This window comes from Sceloporus undulatus, chromosome 3 (assembly GCF_019175285.1).
Source record: "Sceloporus undulatus isolate JIND9_A2432 ecotype Alabama chromosome 3, SceUnd_v1.1, whole genome shotgun sequence".
Lineage (NCBI taxonomy): Eukaryota > Metazoa > Chordata > Lepidosauria > Squamata > Phrynosomatidae > Sceloporus > Sceloporus undulatus.
This window is the reverse complement of record NC_056524.1, coordinates 79,170,792-79,197,461: the sequence shown is the minus strand read 5'-3', so window position 1 is coordinate 79,197,461 and position 26,670 is coordinate 79,170,792. Positions and strand designations below refer to the sequence as shown.

At 36.9% G+C, this 26,670-nt stretch overlaps 1 protein-coding gene across 13 annotated transcripts in view; it reads right to left on the bottom strand.

Annotated features, from left to right (window-relative positions):
- Positions 1–26,670, bottom strand: part of DMD (dystrophin) — a 1,477,396-nt gene that overhangs the window by 938,051 nt on the left and 512,675 nt on the right. For all 13 annotated transcript variants that reach the window (XM_042458881.1, XM_042458877.1, XM_042458883.1 and 10 more), the window contains exons 3-7: positions 19,795–19,887; positions 17,377–17,454; positions 15,384–15,476; positions 13,215–13,387; positions 8,355–8,473 (exon numbers count right to left, since the gene is read on the bottom strand). In XM_042458881.1, the coding sequence (XP_042314815.1) occupies positions 8,355–8,473; positions 13,215–13,387; positions 15,384–15,476; positions 17,377–17,454; positions 19,795–19,887 (556 nt within the window). The remainder of the gene's footprint in view (positions 1–8,354; positions 8,474–13,214; positions 13,388–15,383; positions 15,477–17,376; positions 17,455–19,794; positions 19,888–26,670) is intronic.

The window sequence follows — 26,670 nt, the reverse complement described above, 5'->3', positions numbered from 1 at the left end:
ACTTGTGACATCACAAGCGCAATGGGACGTGCAGATTCTATGCGTCTGTTGCATCAAAATGGCAGTGCCCATGTGTACAGGGCGCCGCCATTTTGACGTCCCCATCACATGCTAGGGGTGAGGCCAGTATGGATGGTGCATCTGTGGCCAACCCCTAGCACGTGACGGGGGCAGCGCAAAGGCCCAACTAAATCGGGCCAATGTTTCTCCACACCTTAAAATGACTTCTATATTGTTGCTAATATTCTTGGGGAGGAAAAAAGTGACTGTTTCAGGACAGTCGCACAGGATGGGCTTCTTAGCTGAGGAGAACACAAGGTGGGAAAGGAGGAGATGGGTGAGTGTGTATGGATTACAAGTGTAGAGAACATCAGGAACTGGACACATGTTCTTTTTACACCCCTGAAATCCTTTGATACCCAACCATGAAATAATGAGACCAGACATGTAAATTGGATGAATAAAGGGCCATTTATTTGACCTATAATCTATTTAAAGCTAAGCATTTGAACTTCAACCTTAACTTCAAACTCTGAGCAAATTGATTAAAGTGAAAAGCCTGGTGCAGGTCCAGCTGAAGCCAGGTGTCAATCCTAGACTTCCTCTTCAGCCTTCCCTTTGGGCACAAACACCTAACCCTGAAGTAAATTCGATGATTCGGATTGCATCCTCAGTCCAGTCCTAGGAAGTTAAACATAAGGCACTCTCCCCCAAACCCCCACGAATTTGTAAGGTTGAGCAAAAACCCCCATGTCTACCCCAAAGGCAGGTTCTCTCACAACTCCACGCCCCTTAACGTGTTTAAGCTGATCAAGAGCCTAACCTTTCACCACAAAGGGGTGCCAATGGTGCGTACCAAACAGTTCTTTAGCCCCATATGGGCCAGTGAAACCTATTTAACAGCCATCCAAAGCCAATCACCAGTCCCGGCACACAGTATGGGGTAGGCAAAAAACCCCGGGAAAAGGGGAGAAAATTCCTACCCGGCCCCGAAGCGACCAACAAAGTTCATACTGCATTTAGGGTGGGAGGGTGGGCTGCTTCGTGGAAAAGAAGCAGGATGGGGGGGTGCACTGTCCTTATATACTGACTCCGCCTCCCATCACATGCCTCAGCTTAGGCCAATGGACCTTGCTTATATTGACAATTCTGGTCTCTATCATGGAGGGTATCAAAGCCCCACCCTCCCTCAAGGCTCTGCCAATCGTCCTGGTGTGAATTTTGCCCCATTTTACCTGTTTTCCCCCCTGTCCTGTTTTTTCCTTTTCCAGTTTCTTTCCTTCTTACTGCCGTCCATTATATATAGCTTCTTACTTCCTCACAAAGGCACTTGTGGTGCTTCTGCTTAGGAAGATATTACTGGGCTTTGTCAGCATGAACACTGCCATGTTCAGCCCCTGTTTTACCAGCAGTGTGAAGGAGCAACATGGGAGCATGGGTACACTTTCCCTGCCCATACAAAAATAAATGACATCTTCGGTCAACATGCTGGTGTCAAATAGCAGGACTAAATAGCAATCCCCCTTATAAAGGTTGGCAGTAGCTACATTTAACTGTGCCTATGAAAACTGTATCCATAGTTAGGACTAGTTTGCAGAATTTTCTTCAGTGAATCTCCTATTTAACTATTCAGTGTGAGTGGTTATGATAGAGAAGAAAGGCTCTCCCAGTTTCATATTCTTCTCCATATTTCATCTATGTTTTCTTGCCATTCTTGTTTCATATTCAAATTTACCAATGAAAACAAATTCTGGAAATGAGGATTCAAAATAAAATCTTCTCACATGTAGTGAAGATAATGCTTATATCATATTAAATTCACATTATTCCACCTTTCTTCCATCAATTTTAGCCTCTACATCAATTGACAAATTTGAGGGAGAGGGGAAATGAAACAAAATCCCTATACTGTTTTCTGTACACTTGACCAAATATACACATACTTGTCTGTGCTCTTCTTAACATCTACAATTTTTGCAAATGAATTTCCCTTATGCAATGTGTCTTGAGCATACTTTCTTTGATGAACACATTGTGAGTGCAGTTTTCTTTAACATATGCATTTTTGTGCACATTTTTAAGGCTTACTAACTAAATCACAAAAATTCTGAAAAGTGGAAATGTATGCATGCCACTGTACACTTTCAGGAAATTCAGTAAGCCTGTGTAAAAAGTCAAACTAATAAATTTCTCTGCAATCATTGTTCAGCAAGACCAGAGTACTATCAAGAGCTAATAGAACAGAAAATTACATTGCTGTAACTTTGTGGCACTCCAGGCAAGTCAGAACTGGCCAGATTCGGTGGGTAGATGGGTAAGGATGGGGCGTAAGTGTGCCTGAGCATCAGATTGGGAGCTCCATAGATTGTTTCACTATCAGACTGATGCCTGCACACAGTGGACCTAGACAGCTAAGCCCTTCAAAAGTACAACTGCTAGCACAACTGTATAAGAGTACAACAATTTGTACTTTTAGGCCACATCTGCTAGGATTGCAGCCTAAGAGTACAAATCTCACAACTAGGTGTCAGCCACAAGGCTCTGATATCTTGTATACTTGGTCTCAGATGAAAGGAAATTTCAAAAATATTCAAAAAATGGTTGAAAGGCATGTTTCTTGAGTGATTGTAAAATCTGGTGAGGATGTGGACTGATAAGATTATTCACAGGTTGGGACTTATTATTAAAACAGATGACCATACCTCAGGAAGAAGAGCTGTGGTAATGATGGGTGACTTCAAGTATCCTGATATTTCCTGGAAGTCAAACTCAGCCAAAACCTTAAGGCCTAGCAAATTCCGCACTTGCCTGGAAGACAATTTCATTGTCCAAAAAGGTAGAAGAGGCAACAAGGGGATCAGCTATTTTAGATCTGATCATAACTAACAGGAATGATCTAGTTAACAGGGTGCAAGTGGTGGAATCCTTACGTTGGAGTGATCATTTTCTGTTGGAGCTTGATATACAGTAGAAAGGAGAAGCCAAGCATAATAAGACATGCATTCCAGACTTTAGGAAAGCTGATTTCTGTAAACTTAGAGAAATACTGGAGGTGATCCCATCCTCAGGAATACTAAAGGATAAGGGGGTTCAGGATGAATGGGAGTTCCTGAAAAGGGAGATACTGAAGACACAAATTTCAAACTGTGCCAATGAGGAACAAAAATAGGAGGTGTCTCAAGAAACCAGGATGGATAACTAATGAACTTTCAACTAAATTTGAGTTAAGTTTTAAACAGGGCATATATAAGAAATAGAATAGTGGGGAAATCACCAAAGAGGAATTAAAACAAATAGCTAGCATGTGTAGGTGTAAAGTCAGGAAAGCTAAAGCACAGTATGAGCTCAAGCTTGCTAGAGAGGTTAAGGGCTTTTTTGGTTATGTCTGTAGCGAAAGGAAGGAGGAAATGGTAGGCCCACTGTATGGAGAAGATGGCAAAATGCTAACAAAGGACAGACAAAAGACAGAACTACTCAACATCTTCTTTGCCTCATTCTGCCCATAAAAGGAAAAGAATGCTCACCCTGAGGAAAATGGAGCAGAGGATACAACAGGGGAATCACAGCACAGAATAAGTAAAGAGGTAGTACAGGAATATCTAGTTAACTAAATTATTTAAGTCTCTGGTGCCAGATGGACTACATCTAAGGGTATTATAAGAACTGGCAGAAGTAATCTAAGAGCCACAGGCAATAATAATGTTTATGAAATTTGAAGATGAGATCAAATTAGGAGAAGTAGCTAATACCCCAGAGGAGAGGATCAAAATTCAAAACAACTTGAATAGATTATAAAGCTGGGCCAAAACTAACAAAATGAATTTCAAGATGGAGAAATGTAAGGTACTGAACTTAGGCATTAAAAATTAAATGCATAAATATAGGATGGAGGACACCTGGCTTAATTTGCTAGACCTTAAAGTTTTGGCTGAGTTTGAAATGGACCTAGGAGTTCTAGTAGGCAACAAGTTGAGCATTAGTCAACAGTGTGATGTGGCCATCAAAAAAGCCAATGCAATTCTAGGTTGCAATAATAGACATATAGTGTCTAGATGAAGGGAAGTAACAGCATTTTAATCTGCTTTGATCAGACCTCACCTGGAATACCATATCCAGTGCTGTGCACCACAATTCAAGAGGGATAGTGACAAGCTGGAAATGTCCAGAGGAGGATGACCAAAATGGTGAAAGGTCTGGAAGCCACGCCCTATGAAGAGAGACTTAGGGAGCTGGGTATGTTTAGCCTGGAGAAGAGAAGGTTAAGAGGTGATATGATAGCCCTATTTAAATATTTGAAAAGGTGCCATATTGAGGATAGAGCAATCTTGTTTTTTGCTGCTCCAGAGAATAGGACCCAGAGCAATGAACTCAAACTACAGAAGAAGTGATTCCACCTAAACATTAGGAGGAACTTTCTGACAGTAAGAGCTGTTTGACAATGGAACTGTGCCTCAGAGTGCAATGGAGTCTCCATCTTTGGGTTTTTTTTTTTTTAAACAGAGGCTGGATGGCCATTTGTCAGGGATGGTTTGATTGTGAGTTCCTGTATGACAAGAGAGTTGGACTGGAAAGCCCTTGTGCTCTCTTCCAACTCTATGATTCTATGTTATATTTATTACAGAAAATGCCATTTACTGCAAAAAATATACATTTTTTTACAGAGAATAAGTTCCCCAGCTACAGCATTCTCTGTGCCCGAAATAGCATTTTCTGTACAGAAAATATTATTTTTACATTGAAATAGTATTCTCTGAACATAAATGCTTGTTTCCTCTGCCAGAAATGCCATTTTTATAATATAATGCTGTTTGAGAATAAGTCTCAAACTACAAAGTTTTCAAAAACTACAGTTTCCAAAGACTTTCTTGTTGTGAGAATAAATTTGTTAAAATTATTCATTACACCCCTACTTCCTGTAAGAAAAAAAAATCTTCTATTGTACCAAATGATTTACTGAAACTTTCAAGATGATAGGAATTCACTCATTTCCTGGGAATTATTAAGAAAATCCCTCACCATCCAAAATATATATTATTTTCAGGATCAGCGGACTCAGTTTCCAATAACCAACATCTTAATGTGATTAAAGCAAAATATTTTATTTCAGAAATTGAGACAGAAGTTCCTCTGTCCAGGGTTTGTGTCAGAACTAAAAGCCAGAAAAACAACTGACTCATGAAGCATGAAATCTCAGACACATTCACATATTATACATCAATGTTGCATTTATTTCTAGGTTCTGGACTCTTTCATATCCATATGCTTTCATACTTTTAAGGAAAAACCATAAAATAGTGTGATAATTTCTTCAAAAGCAAGTAGTAGCAAACTGCACTGAAAACTATAATGGGCACTTTAAAAATGGAGCAATAAAGTAACAAATGCACTAAGGAAGGAAACAAAAAGACTAGAGAAAAAAAATAATAGCTCTATTACAGCTGAAGATTCATTTAAAAACATTTTCTTTTTCCATATTTATCAGTTGATTTATTATTGTCCATTTGACCTGTAAGTAACTTAATTATGTATATGTGCTTTATAGTTTATGTATAAGTGTTTTATGTATAAAATACTTCTTAGTAAATATTAGAAATTTTAATAGACACATTAAGTTACATAAAGAGTAGTGCATTAATAAAATGTTAAAAATAAAAAGGGATCTTTATACTAGGAGCAGGCAAACCTTTCAAGATTTCATTTTAATTTGGAAACTACACCATTAGAATATAATATTCCTTATCATAATACAATCAAAGATGACACTAATGTATTTAACTGTACTGTAAAGTACCCAATATTATTATTTCACCCAGTGTTTGCCCTGGAACACTAATGATGTGCCTTAGATATGCATACGCTTTCCCACTCCAGTTCTCCTGACTAGGTAGCTACCAAAAATTATGCTTACATTACAAGTGATAGCTTCCAAATTTAGCAGTTGTACTTAAGGTGTGTGTGGGGGGGGCATCCAAATAAGGATTTTCCCTGATGACATCTTCCATCAAGCTTCAGCTTTTTATCATTGTTAAGTGAGACACTAAAAATGGTTTGCACCTAGCATTCTTACATTTGTTGTTCTCATATTCACTTGGGAAGTTTACCTGCTCCCTTTCTTTGGATGTCTTAACCAGATGAGACATAGCTGAATCCTATGTGTTGGTTTCACGTTACATTTCTGACTAACATGGCTAAATTACTTTTTATCTTTATACCACACATATATACACTCCCATGAAGCTGCGTTCAGATCACAGTAAGTTCATAAGTATGAAGGTGTAATAACCTGCTGCTTGTATCTATGTAGGGAAAGACGTATAAAGATACTGCAGTGCTAAGTGTGTGGCTATCTGTATAAGTAAGATCACACACAGCCACTCGCTGCATGGTCACATTTCAACATTTCTTTTGTGTTTACTCTAATTACATGGAAAGCTTGTAATCCCTAGCCTCCAAACAGTTCAGAGAAAAGGGTGCTGTGCGAGGTCTGAAAGAAAATGACCTGGAGGAAATAATCAGTAGCAGGCAGCAGGATGTGACAGTATGACTTAACAGGATTGGTTATAAGCAACTAGTCCAATTCAGGTCCTGAAGGACCTGGGAAAGCTTCCAAGAGTAGCAGTTGAAAAACAGTAACATTTCAAAGCCAGCTGCATTCTTATATCCCCAAAGCAGGATCAAGCCCTGTTTCATAAGCCAAGTTACCAGAAATTTAAAAGGCTTGGAACCAAGTGCTGGAATCCTGAATGCCTTTGGAATGAACATTCAGTAATTTCTAAAGCCATTCAAACAATGCTAGCCACTATGTTTACAAAAATACCTAAAGATTCTACTGACTCCCGTTTCCTGAAGAACAGATAAAATTGTTTTATAGAATTACTTGGAATAGCTCTTTTGTCGGATGTTCAAATGTACCTCAGATGGATAATTATTGGGAGTAATGGCACATCATTTAATTGAGTCGTATTATATGCAACCCTTATTGAACCCATTTTCTTCAAAAATTTCCTTAATGCCGCTCAAGCATTTAAAGGGAATAAGTTACTATTTTGGAATATATTTACAGAATCACCAGCCAGAACAGTCACTGGTTGCTCAAGCTGCAGAGTTCTAGAAGTAACTTTTCCATAGTTTAGGAGTAAGGATAGCATAGAGAGATAACAGGTCATCCAAATGTCAACAAATGAAGCAGTGTGGCAGCATAAAGTCAATGGGAACATGCACATTGACTTAATGGAACTAGGTTCTGTAAGGAGGAGATACTGCCTTAGAACTCTGTCACAGGGTTGAAGCATTCCCAAGGTAATTACATTTGATTTCTCCTTAAGGTAAAACACTTTGGGCATTTTTCTGGATTGAAATGCAAATTAGAAATCTATTAACAAATAAACAAATAGATTTGGAAGAAAGAAATGTTTGCTGCTGCAGCTAATATAAAAGCCAGTTTTGAACATTATATAAAAAAACCCATACAAGCGTGTATATAAGAACACATAAAGGCACACAATAAATGGCAATGAAGGCTTTGTCGGATCCTGGAAACTATTTCCTATATCAGAACTGGAATATATGTTTGTCATATGGAGACACCTGTCTTTCACTAAAAAATATTAGTATTGGAGAAGAGAACAGGACATGACTTCAAAGCAAGTTTCTAGGCCTATCTTGCTCTTTTTCTTTCTCATCGATGTTTGCCTCCTTCCACTCATTTAGCCTTTTCTTTTCCTCACTCACCTGTTCTACATACTAGGGATCACAAGCTCTCTTGCTAGAAGACTTTTGGAATGTGCAAAAGGAGGCAGTATGTGGAATTGTCTACAGGCTCTAGAAAGAAACAAGTCTCCCAGGCCTACATCCTGCCTTGCTTCAAAAGAAGATTAGGGATGCTCAGTGTTTAAATATGATACTGCAGGCTTCAGACAGATTTTAATTAAATAAAAGTCATTAATTCATTTTAAAACAAAACAACCATCAGGCACAGACCACAGGGTCCCTTTAGAAACCATGTCAAGTTTCAACTAAATCTTAGAGACATGCTGGAAAGACACATATACACTTTATTAATGCACTCAAAATAATAGTTGCAGTTTAAAATACCAGCAAAACATCCTGATTTTGATTAAATCAATTTACCTCACAAATCAGAAGCAAAAAGAAAAATCATAATATTGAAATATAAATTATTCAGATCAAACTGTATAGAATTTTTTTTACAAAATCAAACCTTACTCAAATTTCTTTCATTGAAACAAATAAACAAGTGAAATTAGTAGGAAAGGAACACATGATGTTTCAGTATAAAATGAATATTTCTCTGTAAATGCAAAACTAGGTCCACAAATCTAACTTGTACTAACCTTCAGGATCAAGCAGTTTCTCAATTCCCAGGTGTCTTTTGGCTATGTTGAATGCATGGTCTAATCGCTGTATAGCTGACTGTTGGCAAACCACACTGTCCCAATCAAACAGATCTGGTCTGAAAAGGAAAGGGGAAAAAAAACAAGCATAACACAGTTAATAGCAGAATTATATTCTCAATTATGCTCACTCCTATATTCTCCATATAAGAAAGGTGCCATAAGCTGAAGTGAGTCCCTGATAAACAAAATAACCTATTTTCAGCTTCATACAAAATTAAACATTGAAACAAGGAATTCAGCTAACATCTCTGAAATTCTATGGACAAGTCTTAAATGTTTTATAGGCAAGGATTAAAGAACAGCTTAGGTAAACATTCTGGGACCATGTGCTATTAGTTACAATGTTTGCAATATAAATAATTCTGTTTATTTGTGACACTCGTCATTTATGTAAGAATTATCCATTAGGAGAAGTAAAATTGTTTTCAAGACTACAGAAGGAAAAAAAATTAATCAGATTTAAACAAACGTGCAAAATCCAGTTCATATCAGGTACAATGCCCATAAATGGAGTCTCAAAAGAGCTCCATGTGTTCCTCATCCCATTTCTCCCATCATTTGCACAGCACTATGTGACTGGGCAGTCTGTGTTTACCTTCCCCATCCAGTTCTCCCACACAGCCTGACAAGTTGGTCAGTCTTCATTCTCCCTAACATCAATTACATGTAACAGAAGAGAATGTATAATAGATCAATATATATTATGTTTAAATACTTCTTTGCTTTTCAGTTCCAGGACCAATTGTCTGCAAATAATTCTTTATCAAGAATGACATATTCCAGTATAGATGGATAGCTACAATTAATGTATATTGTAATATTCCTATTTGCCCAGGAACACAAACTTCTGGGAGCCAAACAAATAAACAAAAATAGCATAGCTTCATATTAAACAGACAGCATGAGTGACCTCCAAGTCGTACCATCATCTGCAGTCTGCTCAGGTATTACAGACTCAGGGTCATGGCTTCTTTGAATGAGTCTATACATTTGTCTTCCTCTTTTCCTGCTGCCTTCTACATTATGAAACATTATTGTATTTTCTAGTGAGCCATGTCCTCTCATGAAATGTGCAAGACCTCTTATCCAGGACTTATTTCAAATAAGTTGATTTCAGCAAGATGATTTTTAACTGTTTTTACATTTTTATTGTATTTATTTACATTTTTATTGTAAAATATCTGAGCCATGTTAACAATAAATATCTGTGAGCCACCTTTGGTCCCTTTCCAGGAGAAATGTGGCATATAAAACAAACAAACAAACAAACAAACAAACAAATATTTTTCTTCTTCCTGTCAGTTGTTTTCACTATCCAACTTTCACAACCATACATAGAAATTGGAAATAGGATGGCACTGACGATCCTAACTTAAGCATTGAATTATATATCTGCAAGTTTGAAGATCTTGTCCAGTTCTTTCATAGCTGTCCTTCCATGTTCTAGTTTTCTTCTGATTTCTTGCCTGTAGTCTCCGTTCTGATTATTGACTGAGTCAAGGTACGGAAAATCTTGAGCTATCTCAATGCCTTTATTGTCTGCTTTAAAGTTACGTAAAAAAAAAACCTGTGATCATTAGTTTTCTTTTCTTAATTGTAACTGTAACCCTGTCTTTGTTCTTGCTTCATTGACATTTTTCAGTTATCATTCCAAGTCTTGAATGCTGAGGAGAACCCTGAACCTGAGGAGAACTTATGATAGGGTTTTCTTGGCAAAATTTGTTTGGAGCGGGTTTGTCTTTGCAGTCATCTGAGGCTGAAAGAATGTGACCTGCCCAAGGTCAACCATGGCTGAGTGAGGACTTGAATACTGATCTCCTAGTTCAATAACCCAACCACCACATGACACTGGCTTGTGCACTATTAAACTATGTTTTACTAATTTCAATGGAATTTAAGCATCACTGACTGAATATTCCTTTTAAACTTTCGCAGATATATATTTTTAAATTTCTATGAAATTTCCTCTTTGAATTTTTTTTTTTAAAGAAAGAGTATAAACTAGCAAAATCTGTGCATGGTTTACTTACAGATAAAAAGAAACCACTTGATTATGAATAGTTTTCTGAATATGAAATAAGCTACCATATACAATATTTATATCCATCAGGCAGAGCTTTACTAATGTATGGACCTTACTGCATGGAGAAAAAGACCTGAAATAGATTCGGGATTGCAAATTCAAAAGCAGGTATTATCGCATGTAAAATTGCTGCTGCTGCTGCCACCGGATGACTACAAACTGGGTCCTAGCAACCCAATTTGCAAAGTGACCTACTGAGCACACCTGGGACCTGGATTGTAGTTGCCCGGTGGTAGCAGCAGCAATTTTACATGTGGTAATACCCGCTTTTGAATTTGCAATCCCAAATCTATTTTGGGTCTTTTTCTCCATGTGGCAAGATCCATTATTTCTGATGTTCAGATTTGATTTAGGCCATTGTTACAGGTCTAGAATAGATTCACTGAACCTATGGAACTCATATAAGAGTTGATTCACCTAGTTCCTGTTGATTCAATGAGTCTGCTCTAGTTAGAACTAAGAACATTGGATGTAGACAATGCATAACACAATGAGCAGAAACCCTTGTACAATCAAGAACCTTATTTTACCAGGGTTCCTGATCATGCAGTAGCTTCCACATACTCAATTTCAAAAAAGTATAATCAAAAACATACCCCAGGCCTGTCACTGAGTAACGGATGGCTAGAACCAGTGGAACAGAGATACTGAGGGCAAGGCTTCTGTATGCCCCTGCTGCATTCACACAAGCTGTCTTCATGCAAGTAGGTTAAATTTTGCCTAAGGCTACACAGAACCCAGACAACACCATGATCTTAAATATAATTAATACAAGACTCAGCATTACTTTGAATTTATAGCTGCATAAGATTTATACCAGATGGCACAGAATTAAAAATTACTCTTCCAGAAAGTAAATGCTTAAGAAATATCTACCTAAATAAATGGAGCATCACAAATCACAATGTTATGATGGGAGAGTTAACACATACAACACTGGCACTTCTTAAAATGTGTTTTGAGACAATTCTCTTAACTGTGCATAAGACCAATTATTACTGAACAAAATTTCCATACATCTGTAATGAAAAGACAGAGTAGAGAAAAAGGAAAAGTAGCCAAAATTATTCTAAATAAATAAATGGAATCTATAGTTATGATTCCTGTGCTATTTTTTTAATTTTTATTCTTGAAGAAACAGCTGTCTCATCTTTTTCTTTGAGAGAAATGAAAAATTTTATCAGTAGCAATTTTCACACTACTTAAGGAAGCAATTATTTTGACTTTTAAGTCTCTGTTCTACAAGTCAGTGCTCGGAGGACTGAATTCCAGTTCTACTAACCACAGAGATAATAGCAATTTTGCAGCCATGTAGTCAAATTAGTGTTATATTATGTAGGGCCCCACAAATTGCTGGGTGATTTTCCTGTGTTAAGCTTAAGGTCACTGTTGCCAGTTTCGAATAGCTAAATAATAAATTAAGTCTTGCTGTGTTGCTACTGTGAAGGTGTGTAATTAAAACACCATACTGTTATTAGCTGTCCTGCAAAGTACAGTATCACCTAATGCTTCTTGCTATTATGTACAAACACAAGGATGGCTGTTATATGGCCAGAAACATCCCTCCATATTCCCCGAAGCAGCTTGAACAATATATTCTACCCACTGTTCATTACTTTCACTTAACAATATATATATAAAGATTTTGTCAGGATTTGATAGCAAGTGTATTGCAAGGAGAAGGGAAAAACCGGGTAAACAATTGTTTTGCTACTGCACTTATTTGCCACCCTGTTAATAAGGCTCTCAATTTCAGAAGCATCATGGCACTGCCTTCCTTCTGTCTAGAGCCTTTCACTGGAGCTGATATTTGGCTTTTCTCCTATGCTTCCAAGTGACATACATGAGACTCTTATTACTAATAGGATGATAGGAAGAAATAAAATGGATGGTTCTTTAAGGATGTCACTGAGCAATGGCCAGAAAGGCTGAGGGATGCTTTAATTGTGGAATATAGCATCAAAAGGAGACAGAAGAATCATTAATGGTATAAAATGGAGTGGATGTAAATTAGAATTTGAGATTATCCACAACAGGAGATTCATAACAGATGAAAAGGAAATAGTTTTGTTAAGATACATATCATTATATTGTGAAGTGGATTACCAAAGATGTGGAGATTGCCACAATTTTAGTTACATTTTAAAAAAAACACAAAACCTTCTGCAAATTTATGAGTAATAAGGGTCTCATGTACGTGACAAGCATTTTCCAAAGAAGGCCTTTACTGTTAGAATCAAGGAAGCAAGGAATGTTCACAGTGGCCTCTCCTGCTCTGATCTTCCTCTGTTGATGGAGATGACTTCAAGGATGCTGTGGATATGTTTAGTCAAATGACAGAGCTCCTAATGATCAGGAATATTGGTCAGTTTTAGATTCAGACAAGTCAGGAGTGCAGTGGTGCAACTAGAGAGCTCATCCCTCTCTCCATACAATAAATGAACACTTGGCAAGGCGTGACGAGATCTGTTCTCATGATTAGAATGATCTGTCAGTGATTATTGGCTGTATTAGCATGTAACATCTGTATTATTTATAGGCAGTATAAAATCTGGTTAGCAATAGCTGGAAATGAACAACAGGAGATGGCTTGCTTTTCCTCACTCCATTTTTTGCTTGCTGGACAAAATAAATCATTTTATCCTGTATGAAATATACAACAACATGTAAACAAACTCCACTTTGCTACTGAATTTTTAAAACACATTTCTTACCTGTGGCTGTGGATAAGTGCATTGAAAGCCAAGCCATCAGACCAGCTATTGGTGAAATTAATAACATTGACCTGTGGATAGTTCTGAGTTGATTGACGAACCCAGCTCAGCAAGATCTTTTCACTGTTTGTCTGCTGCAGACCAGCCATGATGTTTTTCATTACATCTTTGACCTGTGTTAGAAGACAGAATTTCACCAGTAGCTCAGCTGATTTATCGAGGACAACTCATTTCCTTCCTACTAGTCAAGCCCTGTCTTTTTTTTTCTTCTCACTTCAGCACAGGATATTCAGCATATGCGACATCATAAAATACACATGAAAGGATGCAGAAGTGACATTATTTGTCTGGTAAAACAAGGTTTTAATACAAATGAGAAAGAATTGCTGCTCTTCCTCCTTCCTTCATTACTGCAATGTGCAAAAGAAAGGAGCACTGTGGTTAATCAAACCAGTGGATTGCTATTAACATTTATTTTTGGTTGCCAAATAGGACAATGCTATCCTCTGAAAATTTCCCTGAAATACTATAAAAGAAAATAGACCTATATGTCATGCTTGATGGAAGATTTAAATACTAATTTGATAGTTTTAATACTTAATCTGTATTTAATTAATAGATAAGGGATATAGTTAATAGCATTAATAGCTCCCTTTGGCAGAAATGGAAGGAGAGAGCAACCCCTTTTTGCCCTCCAAAAAACTGCTTCTGAGAGTTGGTGGAACCTCTGGAATAACACATGAAGTGTTGCTACATGAAGCGAAGTCATCCTCCTTCCCAATTCCTACTGCTGGACAAAAAGCTCTCCTTGCATGACCCAAAACATTCTGTTCATGGAAATGGATGTTGAAATTCAGCCTACAAAAGGATGTAAATATGTTGGTAGAATATATTAGCTACCACTATAGTGTAGAGTGCTATATTGAAAAGTTCATCATATAATGGAAGGAGAGCAAGACAGAGAGCATTTGTGTATTTTTATATTTTATTTTCCTATATTTTGTATCAAATGAGCCAGATACCTTAGAGAGCTGAAGAACTTTTGCTCCTTGAGGCAGAATGAGAAATACCTCTGCTAAGTAAAGGGGTATAAGTACCCAAGATCATTCTAAATATCTGGGAAAACAGACCAGCATGAAACGCTGGCTTTGGGGTGGCATGGGGGCTTGGCATACATATAATGCATGCCTTGACACCACTCCCAAGCCGGTGTCACGCCACCCCACTGACCATACAGTGGGTGGCATCATGGCGTTTCTGTGGCACTGCATTTACAGGCATCGTGCTGCAGAAATGCAGAAGAGCCGCTGCTTCTGTAGTGGAAAGACATCTTTCTTCTACCCCCAAAAGGAGTGGATTGGGCATTGGGGCCACAACGTGTGGTTGCCGTGGCTCCTATTCAGTGCTCAAAGAGGTGGTGCAGAACCAGCCTTTTGGGGTGGCCTGTTTTGCCTCTAAATTGGCAGTTGAGGCAGATAATTCCACAAACATCCTATTCAGTGGCAGTAAATATAACAATAAAATGTGCTAAAATGTTCTGCCGCATTTCCTTGAGACTCAAATCAGCTACCTGAGGTGACCATATCACTTGGTCTAAGACATGGGTGTGAATCATTCAGCCTACTAAATGCCTAGCAGTTATAACGAGAATAGCTGATGGTGAAGAATGATAAAAGTTGAGTCTTCCCACTCTTGACCTAGTGCATCAGTGGGCAAATGTATTGGGAGCAGAGGCAATCCCCCCAAGCCCTCAGCAGGACTATCCCACACCACAGTCAGCCAGAATACCCCCATTAGCCTCTGCAGTCTCTCTCAAAATGGTAACAGAAGTGACATCAGATCACTTCTTACTACCATTGTGAGAGAGACAACAGAGGAAAAAGGAGGTTTTTTGGAATTGCGGAGGATTATGGAGTGCTTCTGGAAATATTTTCAGTGTTTTCAAGTATTGGGGGGAGGGTTCTGCAAAAACTGTCTGAAAATCATGCTGAAATTTTTACAATGTTTGTTAGCAAAAACATCATTCATTTCGTTTGAAAAATATGCACTGCATTTATGCAATAGGAAATATTATATTTTCCTTTTCTTACTACTTTTAAAAATGGCATAGTTATGCTATTGTTCTTTGGGACACATGCTTCAAAAGTTCAGCCAGATACAGACTCTAACCTGCCAGTGGAGAATTATACTCCAGATCAATCCAAGGGTCAGTTTATGATTTCCATCCACAATATCTGTGCAGCCAATATTCACCAGATCTACCTATCAAAACAAAGCAAAACAAAATGTTAACTAAAAATTGATTTTTAAAAAAATGCCAGTATTTTTCAGAACAATAAACATATTATGATAGAAGTAAATGAGTTCACATTTCCACAGCAATGAGCAAAAGAGACAACTGTTGAATAAATATAATTACACCTGTTAAAAACCAGCTAGTTTTATAAATATATCAAACTGTGTTGCTTGGTGTGCATATTAATCAACCATTTAGCTTTAAACATCAAGTAAACATCTAGAGTACATTTAATAAATGGGACAAATAATTATCTAACAGAAAGTAAACAATACAAAGTATAGTTAGTAAAGATACAACATTATTCTACATAACAAACTTATGTTTACATAATTAAATATGCTCCATTTGCCAATGAAATGCCTTTGTAAGATAATAACTTTTGGTATACTGACGTTCCCACACCTGAAATCACATATTGTTCACAGTGTACATTTTCTTAGACAAACATGCAGTAATGATAAGTGCACAGGAAAAAGAGTGTAAGGAGGAGAAAGTAATACACTTAGAAAGCAAATCACTTCAGCACCAGTGAGTACAATAAACCTCTCTTTATCATATTTCTACCCTCCTACAGGTTTCTTAGATATTTCATGTCTATCATCAATCCACAAGTAATAAGATAAGGAAGCATGCAGTGAGAAATAAAACTGGTCATAAGTTTATTTGAACAACCTTCAAACATGAGAGCTAAGGAAAACATATCTGTCCTAGACTTGGGAAGACACTATACAAAGAATCCTAACCTGTTTCATTTGCCCAATATTTTTATAAGAAAAAAAATCATTCTTGGATCAAGATACACTTATATTTCAGATGATTTTCTGGTATGTAACAGGAATACACTAGAAGCACCAAGAACTTAAAATGGCTATTGGCCATTGCTAGGGCTATCATTCTCTTCTGCTTCTGTCAGCTGTTGTGCTGCCAGTGATGAATGTGCAGCTGATCAGTCACTTGGCTGCAAGGAGGTACTGGAGACTGAGCAGTGGGGTGGGGAATAAAAGCTAAGGTAGTAGCCTGGGAAGATGAAGATGCATTGGGTGTGTCTTATATTTATCCCAGCCTTGGAGAAGATATAAGAGTCAAGTTTTGACTATCAAGAAGGCCTGAACAGACAGGCTAAAATAAAGCCTGAATATTCACTACTAGGAACATCTCTGCTCTTACCAATAACTATGTACATCTCACTAAATTATTAAATATGAAAGAGCAGCAAGATATTATATTATGGTCTTGAATGGCAGTTGATTTTACCAGATGTAGGTAATACAGATCTACCACACAACAATATCTATAATATTAGGTGTCACTTGAGCTGAAATATTTGAGGATGAAAATCAGCAGAGGGTCTATCAATTAAGAAGTAGTTAGACAGACTAACTAACTAACTAGATAGGTGAGTTGTTTGGGCAGAAAAAATAACCTATTCTAGTTGGCTAAATAGAGGGAAAATGAACAAGGAAACTTTTAGGGAACTCTGCTCCCCATTTATTAATTATAGTACCAATCGAGGTCTTTATAGGAGGTCCACCATCAACCTATCTATAGTTGTGGAACGACAGAGGATAAACTCTCATTGATTTTACTAGGCACATGGTTACTGCCACTGACCTTTGCTGTAAATAGGGATGGGGGTAATTGTAATCAATGTATGCCTGAAATTCAAAAAGAAAAAAAAGGGAAAAAAGAATTTGGCAGATGGCAACCAAAGCTTATTGTACCCATGACAAATGCAGGCCTTGTACTTTAGTCACCCACATTCCAAGGGGCTGTTACTGATCTTAATTATTGTGAAGCATATTTCATAACCAAGCTTTTCAAACATTCTGAAAATTGCATGAACCCATGCAATTTATTACTTACATTGTTTTTCTGTAGGACTTGTAGTGCTTTATTGACGTTGTTCAAGGCATGAACTCTTGTGGAGCCCTTTTCTTTCCCCTAAATACACACACGCATACTGATTAGAACTGATGAAAAATTAGAAAATACTCTGTATTCATATTAAAAACATCTGTCTTGGTGACAGGACTGTATTTCTAATGGTAAAGAAAACCCTAGAGTACAAAAAAAAAAAAAAAAAAGGCAATCCTGATATCAGCAATATATTTCTCTATGGCATTTTTCAGTGACCATATTGAGTGAGGGCAACACTCACAGAAATTCAAGTTGCTTTTAATGTGATTGATGCTTCTTTCCACAGACTGATTTAAGATTGTTACCATGGTATCTATCACATACTATATTCTACATGGAAATCTTTCTAGGAGTTTGAATCATATGAACAATTTTATCTGCATTCCCATCTAAGAAAGTTCAAAAGTGCAAAATAAGTAAAATAAATGCAAAATAAGTAAAATAAAACAAAAGACTGTGTTGCAAGAAGTTTCAGTTAATAATTCTAGTGTAGATTTGGTTGCACTGATATAATCTTCACCACCACATCATCATTGCCATTTATACTCCACTTTTTTAAAAAATAGGCTTACAAATTTAAAACATAACACAGTTAGAACATAAATGTACCAACAATTTTAGCAATTAAAACATAACAGTTCAGATGATTTAATTTTTTTAATATAAAAAAGTATGGTTATAACAGTGAAACAGAACAGCATCCACTTTATAATCACTTTCTTTTAAAAGTTTCAGTTCTCAGAAGCCTGCTGGAATAACTGATTGGATGAAGGTCATTCTACCCTCCCTAAGAAGAGAATTCCAGAGCCTAGAAGAAGGCACCAAGACAGTGGTGATACTGGAAGAATGGCCTCTCCTGATGATCTTTAGGCATGAGAAGGCTCATATGGGGGATATAGTCTGACAGCTTGGACCTAAGCTGCAGAGGGCTTTTGAGGTCATAACCAGCACTCTGAATTGTGCTAGAAATGGACTAGCAGACTGTGAAGCTACTGCAACAAGGGAGCTGCAATGGTGACATTTTATTTTAAATGTCAGTTACCATGGATGGAAAAAAAAAGGTTTCCACAATTTAATTTAGATTTTTTGTATTTGAGAGTTTTGAAGGAAATGAGAAAGACTACCCAATATTCTTTTGATGAATATATAGAAACACTGGTGTAAACTGCAAGTTGCATTGGTCAGTGTCTTCAAAATGATCCTTCCTATAATTTTCTATGTGAGGCACATGTATCTTTTTTGTTCTTGTTTTTCAGGGACAAATGTTTGAAGGAATAAAAGGATCAAGAAGTAATGACGTTTTAAAAAATCATGGACAGGTAGGTAAATTAGCAAGTGACCATGATGAGAACTCACTGTTAATTTCAAGTGCAGGTATTTATGTTAACACATTGAGTTTATCAAAAGGCAGAGAGAAAAAAACATTCTAATTTGAAATTTCAAAAATTCTTGTGTAATGATTTTCTTTCCACAGTTTGGCTATCCAAATTTTCTCATCTATTTTCTGAAATGCAACCAATACACTCAGAGATGTGTCATGCTATATTTTCTCCTAAATTCTGTACAGACTACCATATGGATACAAATAATATTTGCTAACTTTTCCTCAGTGAGCAAATTTATCACAGTATTCAGAAAATGGTAGTAAGAGGAAAAAAGAACAGCCACAAGATTTGCATTTCAAGACATCTTTCAGGAATACTTTTGCAAAGAAATGCACATTGAGAAAATGTATTTTGGACAAAAAGCATGGTTTTCACAGGAAACTGTGTATATTTCCACACAAAAGAATTCTGTGAAAGACACTTCAAAGTACCCAAATAATACCTGAAAACTGTGCCGACAGTCTTATATTTTTGTCCAACAGCAAGAGAAACTACAGAAATTATTTATTCCTCCATGTGACGACAAAATATACAGACTTACATTCCTAGACTATAGACCAAACAACATAAATCTATTACTGAGTATTCACTATAACACTTTCTGATTTGCTGCATTTTCCCCTCCCAGCATTGTACAATGCACATGTTCAAATAAAAAAAAAAACCCATCATATCTACATCATATCTGAAATTCAACAGGTTTCTATAGGGCACATTATAAATGTTTAAACTTATCATATAATATTGGATTTGGTCTGCTCTGTAACACACATAGGCCTATAGTTTTTACTCTTGTTCTTATAATTAGTACAAATTCAAGGCATTTCAAGACAGAAATATTGAGGGGCAAAGTCCAAGAACATGAATTTTAAAGTATGATTTCACTACTTTTGAAGTCGTATACAATCAGAACAACAACATGTAAACATGCATGTGTTTGCTGAAATATCTGTGCCATGCAGGGCATGCATATACATACAAGTTTTTGCCCTGTAAGACCTTCCAGAAGCTCCAGGAGCCTTCGTCCATCTTGAAAATCATTGAAAAGATCTTCTATGGGATATGTACCAAACTAGAATAAAATACAGAGAAGTTGATTACCATAGAGAATTGTCCATTGTATGTTAATGTTCCAATTATATTTTGATGGACTTAAAATCAAAGATTTTTAAAAAATAAGCTATTTATTTATTTATTTATTTATGCATGAAAGCACTTTATTTTTGAGCTGAGATCTTTTTACAATCCACCAGAATGGATGGCAGCATGCTGCTGCTAAGTCTTGGTGTTTTAGGGGACCAAAAGATGGAAAATTATGCATGTTGTGTGTCTTCAAGTCATTTTCCAATTTATGATGACCCTAAGGTGAACCCATCATGGGTTTTTTTGGTAAGATTTGTTCCAAGGAGATTTTCTATTGCCATCACTGAGGCTGAGAACATGTGACTTGCCCAAGGTCACCCAGCAGGTTTCATAGATGAGCTAGGAATTGAACCCTGGTCTCCAGAGTTGTAGTCCAACATTCAAACTACTATGCCAAGCTAGATCAAATAAAACTATTGTAGCAACCAACTTTTGACCTTTGTTCTACAACCCCCCCCCCCGATAAACCATTAGTTTTCTTATATATTTAGCTGTTACGTTTATGTCCTGCTCTTCAACTAATAAACTTAAGAGAGGGTCACAGATGGCCCCCCTCTACCTCAAGACCAGAGGGTTAAGGAGATGTATCATATCACATCCTTTCTGGACCAATTTTTTTAATCTGCAAAGTTTACAGACGTACAGAAAGTCATGACCAAAACTAAATGTATTCACTATATCTGAAGTGGTTTTCTTGGCTTAATTTATTCAGATGGGATTAGCCATTGTTTTCTTCAGAGACAGAGAGAGTGTGACTTGCCTATGGTCACCCAGTGGGTATCCATGCCCAAGCAGAGATTTGAACCCTGGTCTCCTAGTGTCCTAGTCCAATATTCAAACTACTACACTGTGCTTGTTGCCTCTAATTATATGGTCTATCTCATAGTCAGGGCCAGCACCAGCATTAAGATGTCCCATGCAAAGTGTGTTATAAGTAACAACATAACACCTATCTTCACAAAATATGGCAAACAAGGGGTTAAGCTCCCATATGCTTCATGGCTTAAACTGCAGCTTGTAAAGCAGTTTCTCCTTTACAAAAATACTATATATGTACAATACAGTGTGCCTTTGGTATCCACTGGGATTTAATTCCAAGACCTCCATGGATACCAAAATCCATGGATACTCAAGTCTCATTAAAGCTAATGGCACAGTAAGATGGTGTCCCTTGCATAAAATGGCAAAATCAAGTTTTCTGAAGTCAAAGGCTTTTTACATTTTTTGTTGGTTTTTCGGGCTATGTGGCCATGTTCTGGAAGAGTTTATTCCTCGTGTTTCACCTGTATCTGTGCCTGGCATCTTCAGAGAAAAATCAAGGTTTGCTTTTGAGAATTTCTATATTTTTTTAATATCTTCAAACGGTGGATGCTTGAATCCATGGATATGGAGGGCTGACTAGTTATTTAGGTGCTAGAAGCAATCTTTTCTTTACTGCAATGAAGTGCTGCAGAATGTTGCAGCCTGCTACATCTTGTTGTCTACAACTTCCAGCATTATTTAACATAGTTGGGGCTCCTATAATCTGTTATCCAACAACATGAAGGGGATAAGTTACTCAACCCTTACTTTCAGGTATATATATCATTTAATATACATATTAAAATACCATATAAAGCTACAACAATATATGATGGCTAACTTCAGAGGATAAATAAAAACACAGCACAGAAGCTCAGCAGGCCATTTTAATTACAATAGTGCTACAAGTAAATCACTTTAAAAAATTATTTTGAGGCTCTTGAAAAGCAACCTTCTATTAATCACCAACTAAGTATTATGGAAGTTCCCTGTGCTGCTGCCACTCTTTCTAACCCAAAGAAGAGTTTGCTATTTGTCTGGCAGTAAGGTAATTAAGTCACCTTTCAGAAACAGATTGAATGTCTTGAGTAGATCGACAGTGCAATAAGTCTTTAGAACAAAGGATTTGGAGAGATGGTAAGAAAGATGTCTTATTGTCAAGGTCATTGGAAAAGTATGTATTAAGATGGAGAATGAATTACTATGCTGAAATGACATTTTGAATTGCAAGTACATAAAATATCAGGTTTATTTGCAAGTGCCTTCAACAAAATAAATAAATAAATAAACACTACAATGCAACACAGTCTAGCTTAGCATTCTAGGAATGTAATGGCCAATAAGTTACTGCAAATATATCACCATGCTCAAGGACCCCAGACATTGAAGTAAGAGGCAATAATCACCAGTAACTAATTGTCAGCAAATTTATGAATAGTGAATTAAATCATATTTTAACTTAACATTATAATATTATAAAAATTATAATATTTTCCATTTTGTTCCTTGTAACAGAATTGTAAAGTTAAATAATTTTGGAAATACTACAGATGGCACTTGATAGTGCCTTCAGGCCTTTAGTTGCATTATCTCTGTGGGATTTGAACACACACACACCCCCTGCACTTCACCATCTAAATCTTGTAGTAATACAAGCAGCACAGCAGTTCAAACTGAAAAGTAATCTCATCCATGTTTCTGCAGAGGGCCTTTAGGGATTATAACAACTTCTGACAATAACAGTGCTTTGCTCTGGTGTCCCTACAAACTACAGTTCCCAGAATTCCATAGCACTGAGGCATGGCAGTTAAAGTGGTGTCAAACTGGATTATTTCTGTAGTGCAAATGCAGTCTAGGTTACTAGGATGCCACTCTGTATTTCAAGAATGTGAACTATCCTTAATTAAATCCTTTCATCCTTGAAGAAGAATCCCATAACAGACTGAAATAGACACATTGTAGAGGTAAAAAGAAGATTCAAATGAAGAAAGGAACTGATGTGTGAAAAAATAAGGAAGGTCAAATATAAAATGTAAATGTATTTGAAATAAGTTTGTCAGCCAAGGCACAGACCCACCGATTTAAAGATAACATTGGGGCTTCAATAGCCCATTGCAATAAAGTAAATACTGCTACAATATGAATTATTTTCTATTGAATAAAGGACACATTGCAGATACTTTTGTTCCTTTCATGGATATGGCTGGTGGCTGCTATTACTAATCTTTACATGATGGAAGAGAAGCTGGGGGTGGGATCACTAAAAGGCTTTTAAAGGAAGAAAAATCTATCTGAAAACATGCAACAAACAAGAGAGATAAGATGTCTGATAAAGATTAAATTAAACCTTCAGCTCTTCTGCACACTGACAGAAATGTGAACTCAGCCTAAACAATACTAACAAAATTGTTATCCCTCTCCAAGAAGGGTGCAAATTATGCTACCTGAAAAGCAATAAATATGGTTTTTCCTAGTAATTCTAGTGTCAAGACACCTACAAGCACAGAAAGAAAAATCACTTGTCAATGTATAAATGGTGCTTTTAAAATCTTCACAAAATATACTAGGTCAGGAGCCATTAAACTTTGGATCAGATACTGGCTCCCTGGGGCCACTGCAGTTAAAGGAAATATAATGCTATTTTACTCCATCTGCTCACCTGCTATTGTTGAGTAACTATGACCAGATACAGTTAGTTGGATTAAACAAGGGCCATTTTATTTATCTATATCTCATTTAACCTGTGTAAGGCCTGGGAAGAAGCAAACTGACCAAAGAATGGGGGGAGCAACCTGGTGTGGGTCCAACCGAGGGCCAGATGTCAACATCTGACACCTCAACCCCAGAAATTTCTTAAACAGAAATAAAAGAATATCTAATGGCAATTTTTTAAAAAACGTAGCACGCTGAACACATGCACTAACTGAAATCTCTCATGGAGAGCGTAGCCACCATTCATTAACTGGAATTCACCAGAAAGAGAGTGGGGTGTGTGTGGCAGGCTTAAATAGCCTCTGAGTTTGCCACCATCATGTGGTGGTCTACCCTCAGTCTCCATGCACAGAGGCCAACAAAGAGTCCCCCTCCTCTGAAGCATCCATGCTATGCAGTTCGGAGTCTAAAAGCAAGTGACATCCAAAGATCAATTGTTAGCTAACATAAACCATCCCAAATCCATGCAATTTGTTGCTAAGGGTTGCTAGATTTTCCCTTTTATTACCACTCACCTAACCAACCTTCACCCAGAAGCAGCCTCTTAAAGGATCAGCATGCTCGCCTTCCAGACTTTAACCTTTTGCTGCCTTATAGCATAGCTACATTCTTTTCAATTAATGTATTTGTCTGTCCTCAGACCAGATTATCTGAATCACAGGAACCTGACTATAAATATGGGACACTATGGACTGAATCTTATTGGTTAATCCCAACTAGATTGAGATCCACTGAATCCTTTGGTTGAATGATGAACCAGTACATAGGTATATCACACTGATTCAAGTGGTCTGCTCTAATTCAGAATAACAATAGGATTCCATCCATAAATGTGGCTCACAAATTTATATCCTGTGAAAAACAAGCAGTCTTACAATGGTGGAACAGGAATGCAGCTAGGATGAATGAATCAGTACATAGGTATATCACAGTTTTATCAAAATGTACAAAGAACAGTTCTCTATCCAGAGAGGAGAATTCAGGAATTGGCATGTAAACCACCTTGGCCACGTCCCCATTCCAATGATCAATCAGGTTTAAATTGGATTATGAGTTTGCTGACAGGAATATAATAGGCTAAATCAGTTCCTTCTGCAGACCAACAGGCTTCCCCATGAAGGTCTGTATTGTTGTATTATCTGAATCCACATTCTGGGTTAAATGTAGCACATTAAAGCATGGTGTAATGGCTTGAGTGTTGGACTAGGTTTGATTCCTATTGCAGCCATGAAACCCACTGGGCGACCATGGACAAGTCACATGCTCTCAGTCTCAGTCTCAGGGGAAGGCATTGACACACCTTTTCTGAACAAATCTTGCCAAGAAAATCCCATGATAAGTTCACCTTGAGGCAGCCATAAGTCAGAAATGACTTGAAGGCACAAAGCAACAACAAAATGTGTACATTTGTACACCTTGTACATTGTAAATATAACACATTAAAATCTCATGTGCTGAGGAAGTTTCGTGCAGTAAGAAAAAGGAAGGCTGAATTTAGAAAGTTTTATATACTGTCAGCTTAGCAAGTAGGCATTTTCATTAAATGTTACTGACAGTGATGTGTGGAATTTACAGAACAATAAAGACATTAATTCTCAGACTCTGCAGAGCTTTTAAATCAGTTTTAATAAAAGAGGGATTGAATATATGTCCGGGGTTTGTGCTCTTGCTGCATTACATTTATTAGTTTTACTGTTTAATTTTTCTAAACTATGATGACACAGTTTGATTATAAAGGTCTTTCCTGGGCACCAGTTTCACTCCATGCATTTGAGGAAGAAGTCTACAAAAGCTTGTCCTACAACCCCCTTCATTCAGTTAGTCTCAAAGGTGCTACAAGATCCCTTCACACATAATGGCACGTGTTCACCACTAGCGTTAAATCAATAGTGCTCTGTATACATAAAATAACTTTAAATGTACATAAAAGAAAAGGAAAGTTTAAGACACAACACACACACACACACATACATATATACACACAGAGAGCCTTCAGTGTCCGCTGGAGTTTGGTTTCAGGCCCCTCCTGTGGATACCAAAATCCGTGGATGCTCAAGTTGCATTATATATAATGAGGTAATAAAATGGTATCCCTTATATAAAATGCCAAAAGCAAGGTTTGCTTTTTGCAATTTATACATTTTAAAAATATTTTCAAGCTGTGAAGGTTTGAATCCATGGATATAAATTCTGTGGATGTGGAGGACCGACTATACACACACACACACATATCAGAAGACATTTTATACAAAGCTAAATGGTGGGACAAACAATTTTCAAAAGAACTGATGTACTTGCCAACAGTAGCATAGGCTATTGTCAAATGCGTGCATGCACACACATACACATTCAACAAATGTTTTCACCACGCTTTTCATTTGGCATATATTCTTGCAGTGAGGTGGCACACAATTTTCCTGCATAAACTCTTTTAATCTGGGCACATTTTGTATTGATTTCAGTTATCAAAGGTAAGACTTCTAGAATCACTGTTTTTAGTGCTTCCTTTCCCACACACTACAATACTTGTTCCCTACTTGAAAAGGTCCTCTGGTAACTAAAATGCTGCATTATAAAGAGCTGCACTGATAACAAGTCCATATCTGGAGTGTAACATTAAGAAGCTCTTTTAGGTTTCAACACAAAGACGGAAAAATATTATTTCAATTTGCATTTTGGAAACTGGGAGTCAAATGTATGCAAAACTGGAGGGTGGCATTAAACATGGGACATTTGCAAATACTTTTTTCTAAAATGCTTTTACTGAAAATGCTACATTTTAGTAAAATAACATTGATGCAAAGACAACTTTGGTGAGAAGAGGGCCGAGGAAAACGGAAGATATAAATTTAATGACTAGGTAGGCAGACAGACAGACGAACAAGTCCTTCTCCTCCTCCACCTCATCTTCATCATTATTATTTAATAGATTTTTTAAACTGCCTTAGAATAAATAATCCTCCTGAGACAGTGTACATTAGATAAGGTAAACAAACATTCACAGGAATTTGATCCCACCATTTAAAAAAAACTACTCAAAATCTATTGTCCCATTAACATAAATACAATGCCATTGTAATAGTTACAAAAATGTATGACTATAATACAATGTATTTCAAAGAGCTTACAACCACACAATTGCTAAGCAATGCATACTCAATTAAATTTTATAACTGTTAGATAAAGTGGGTACATGTAG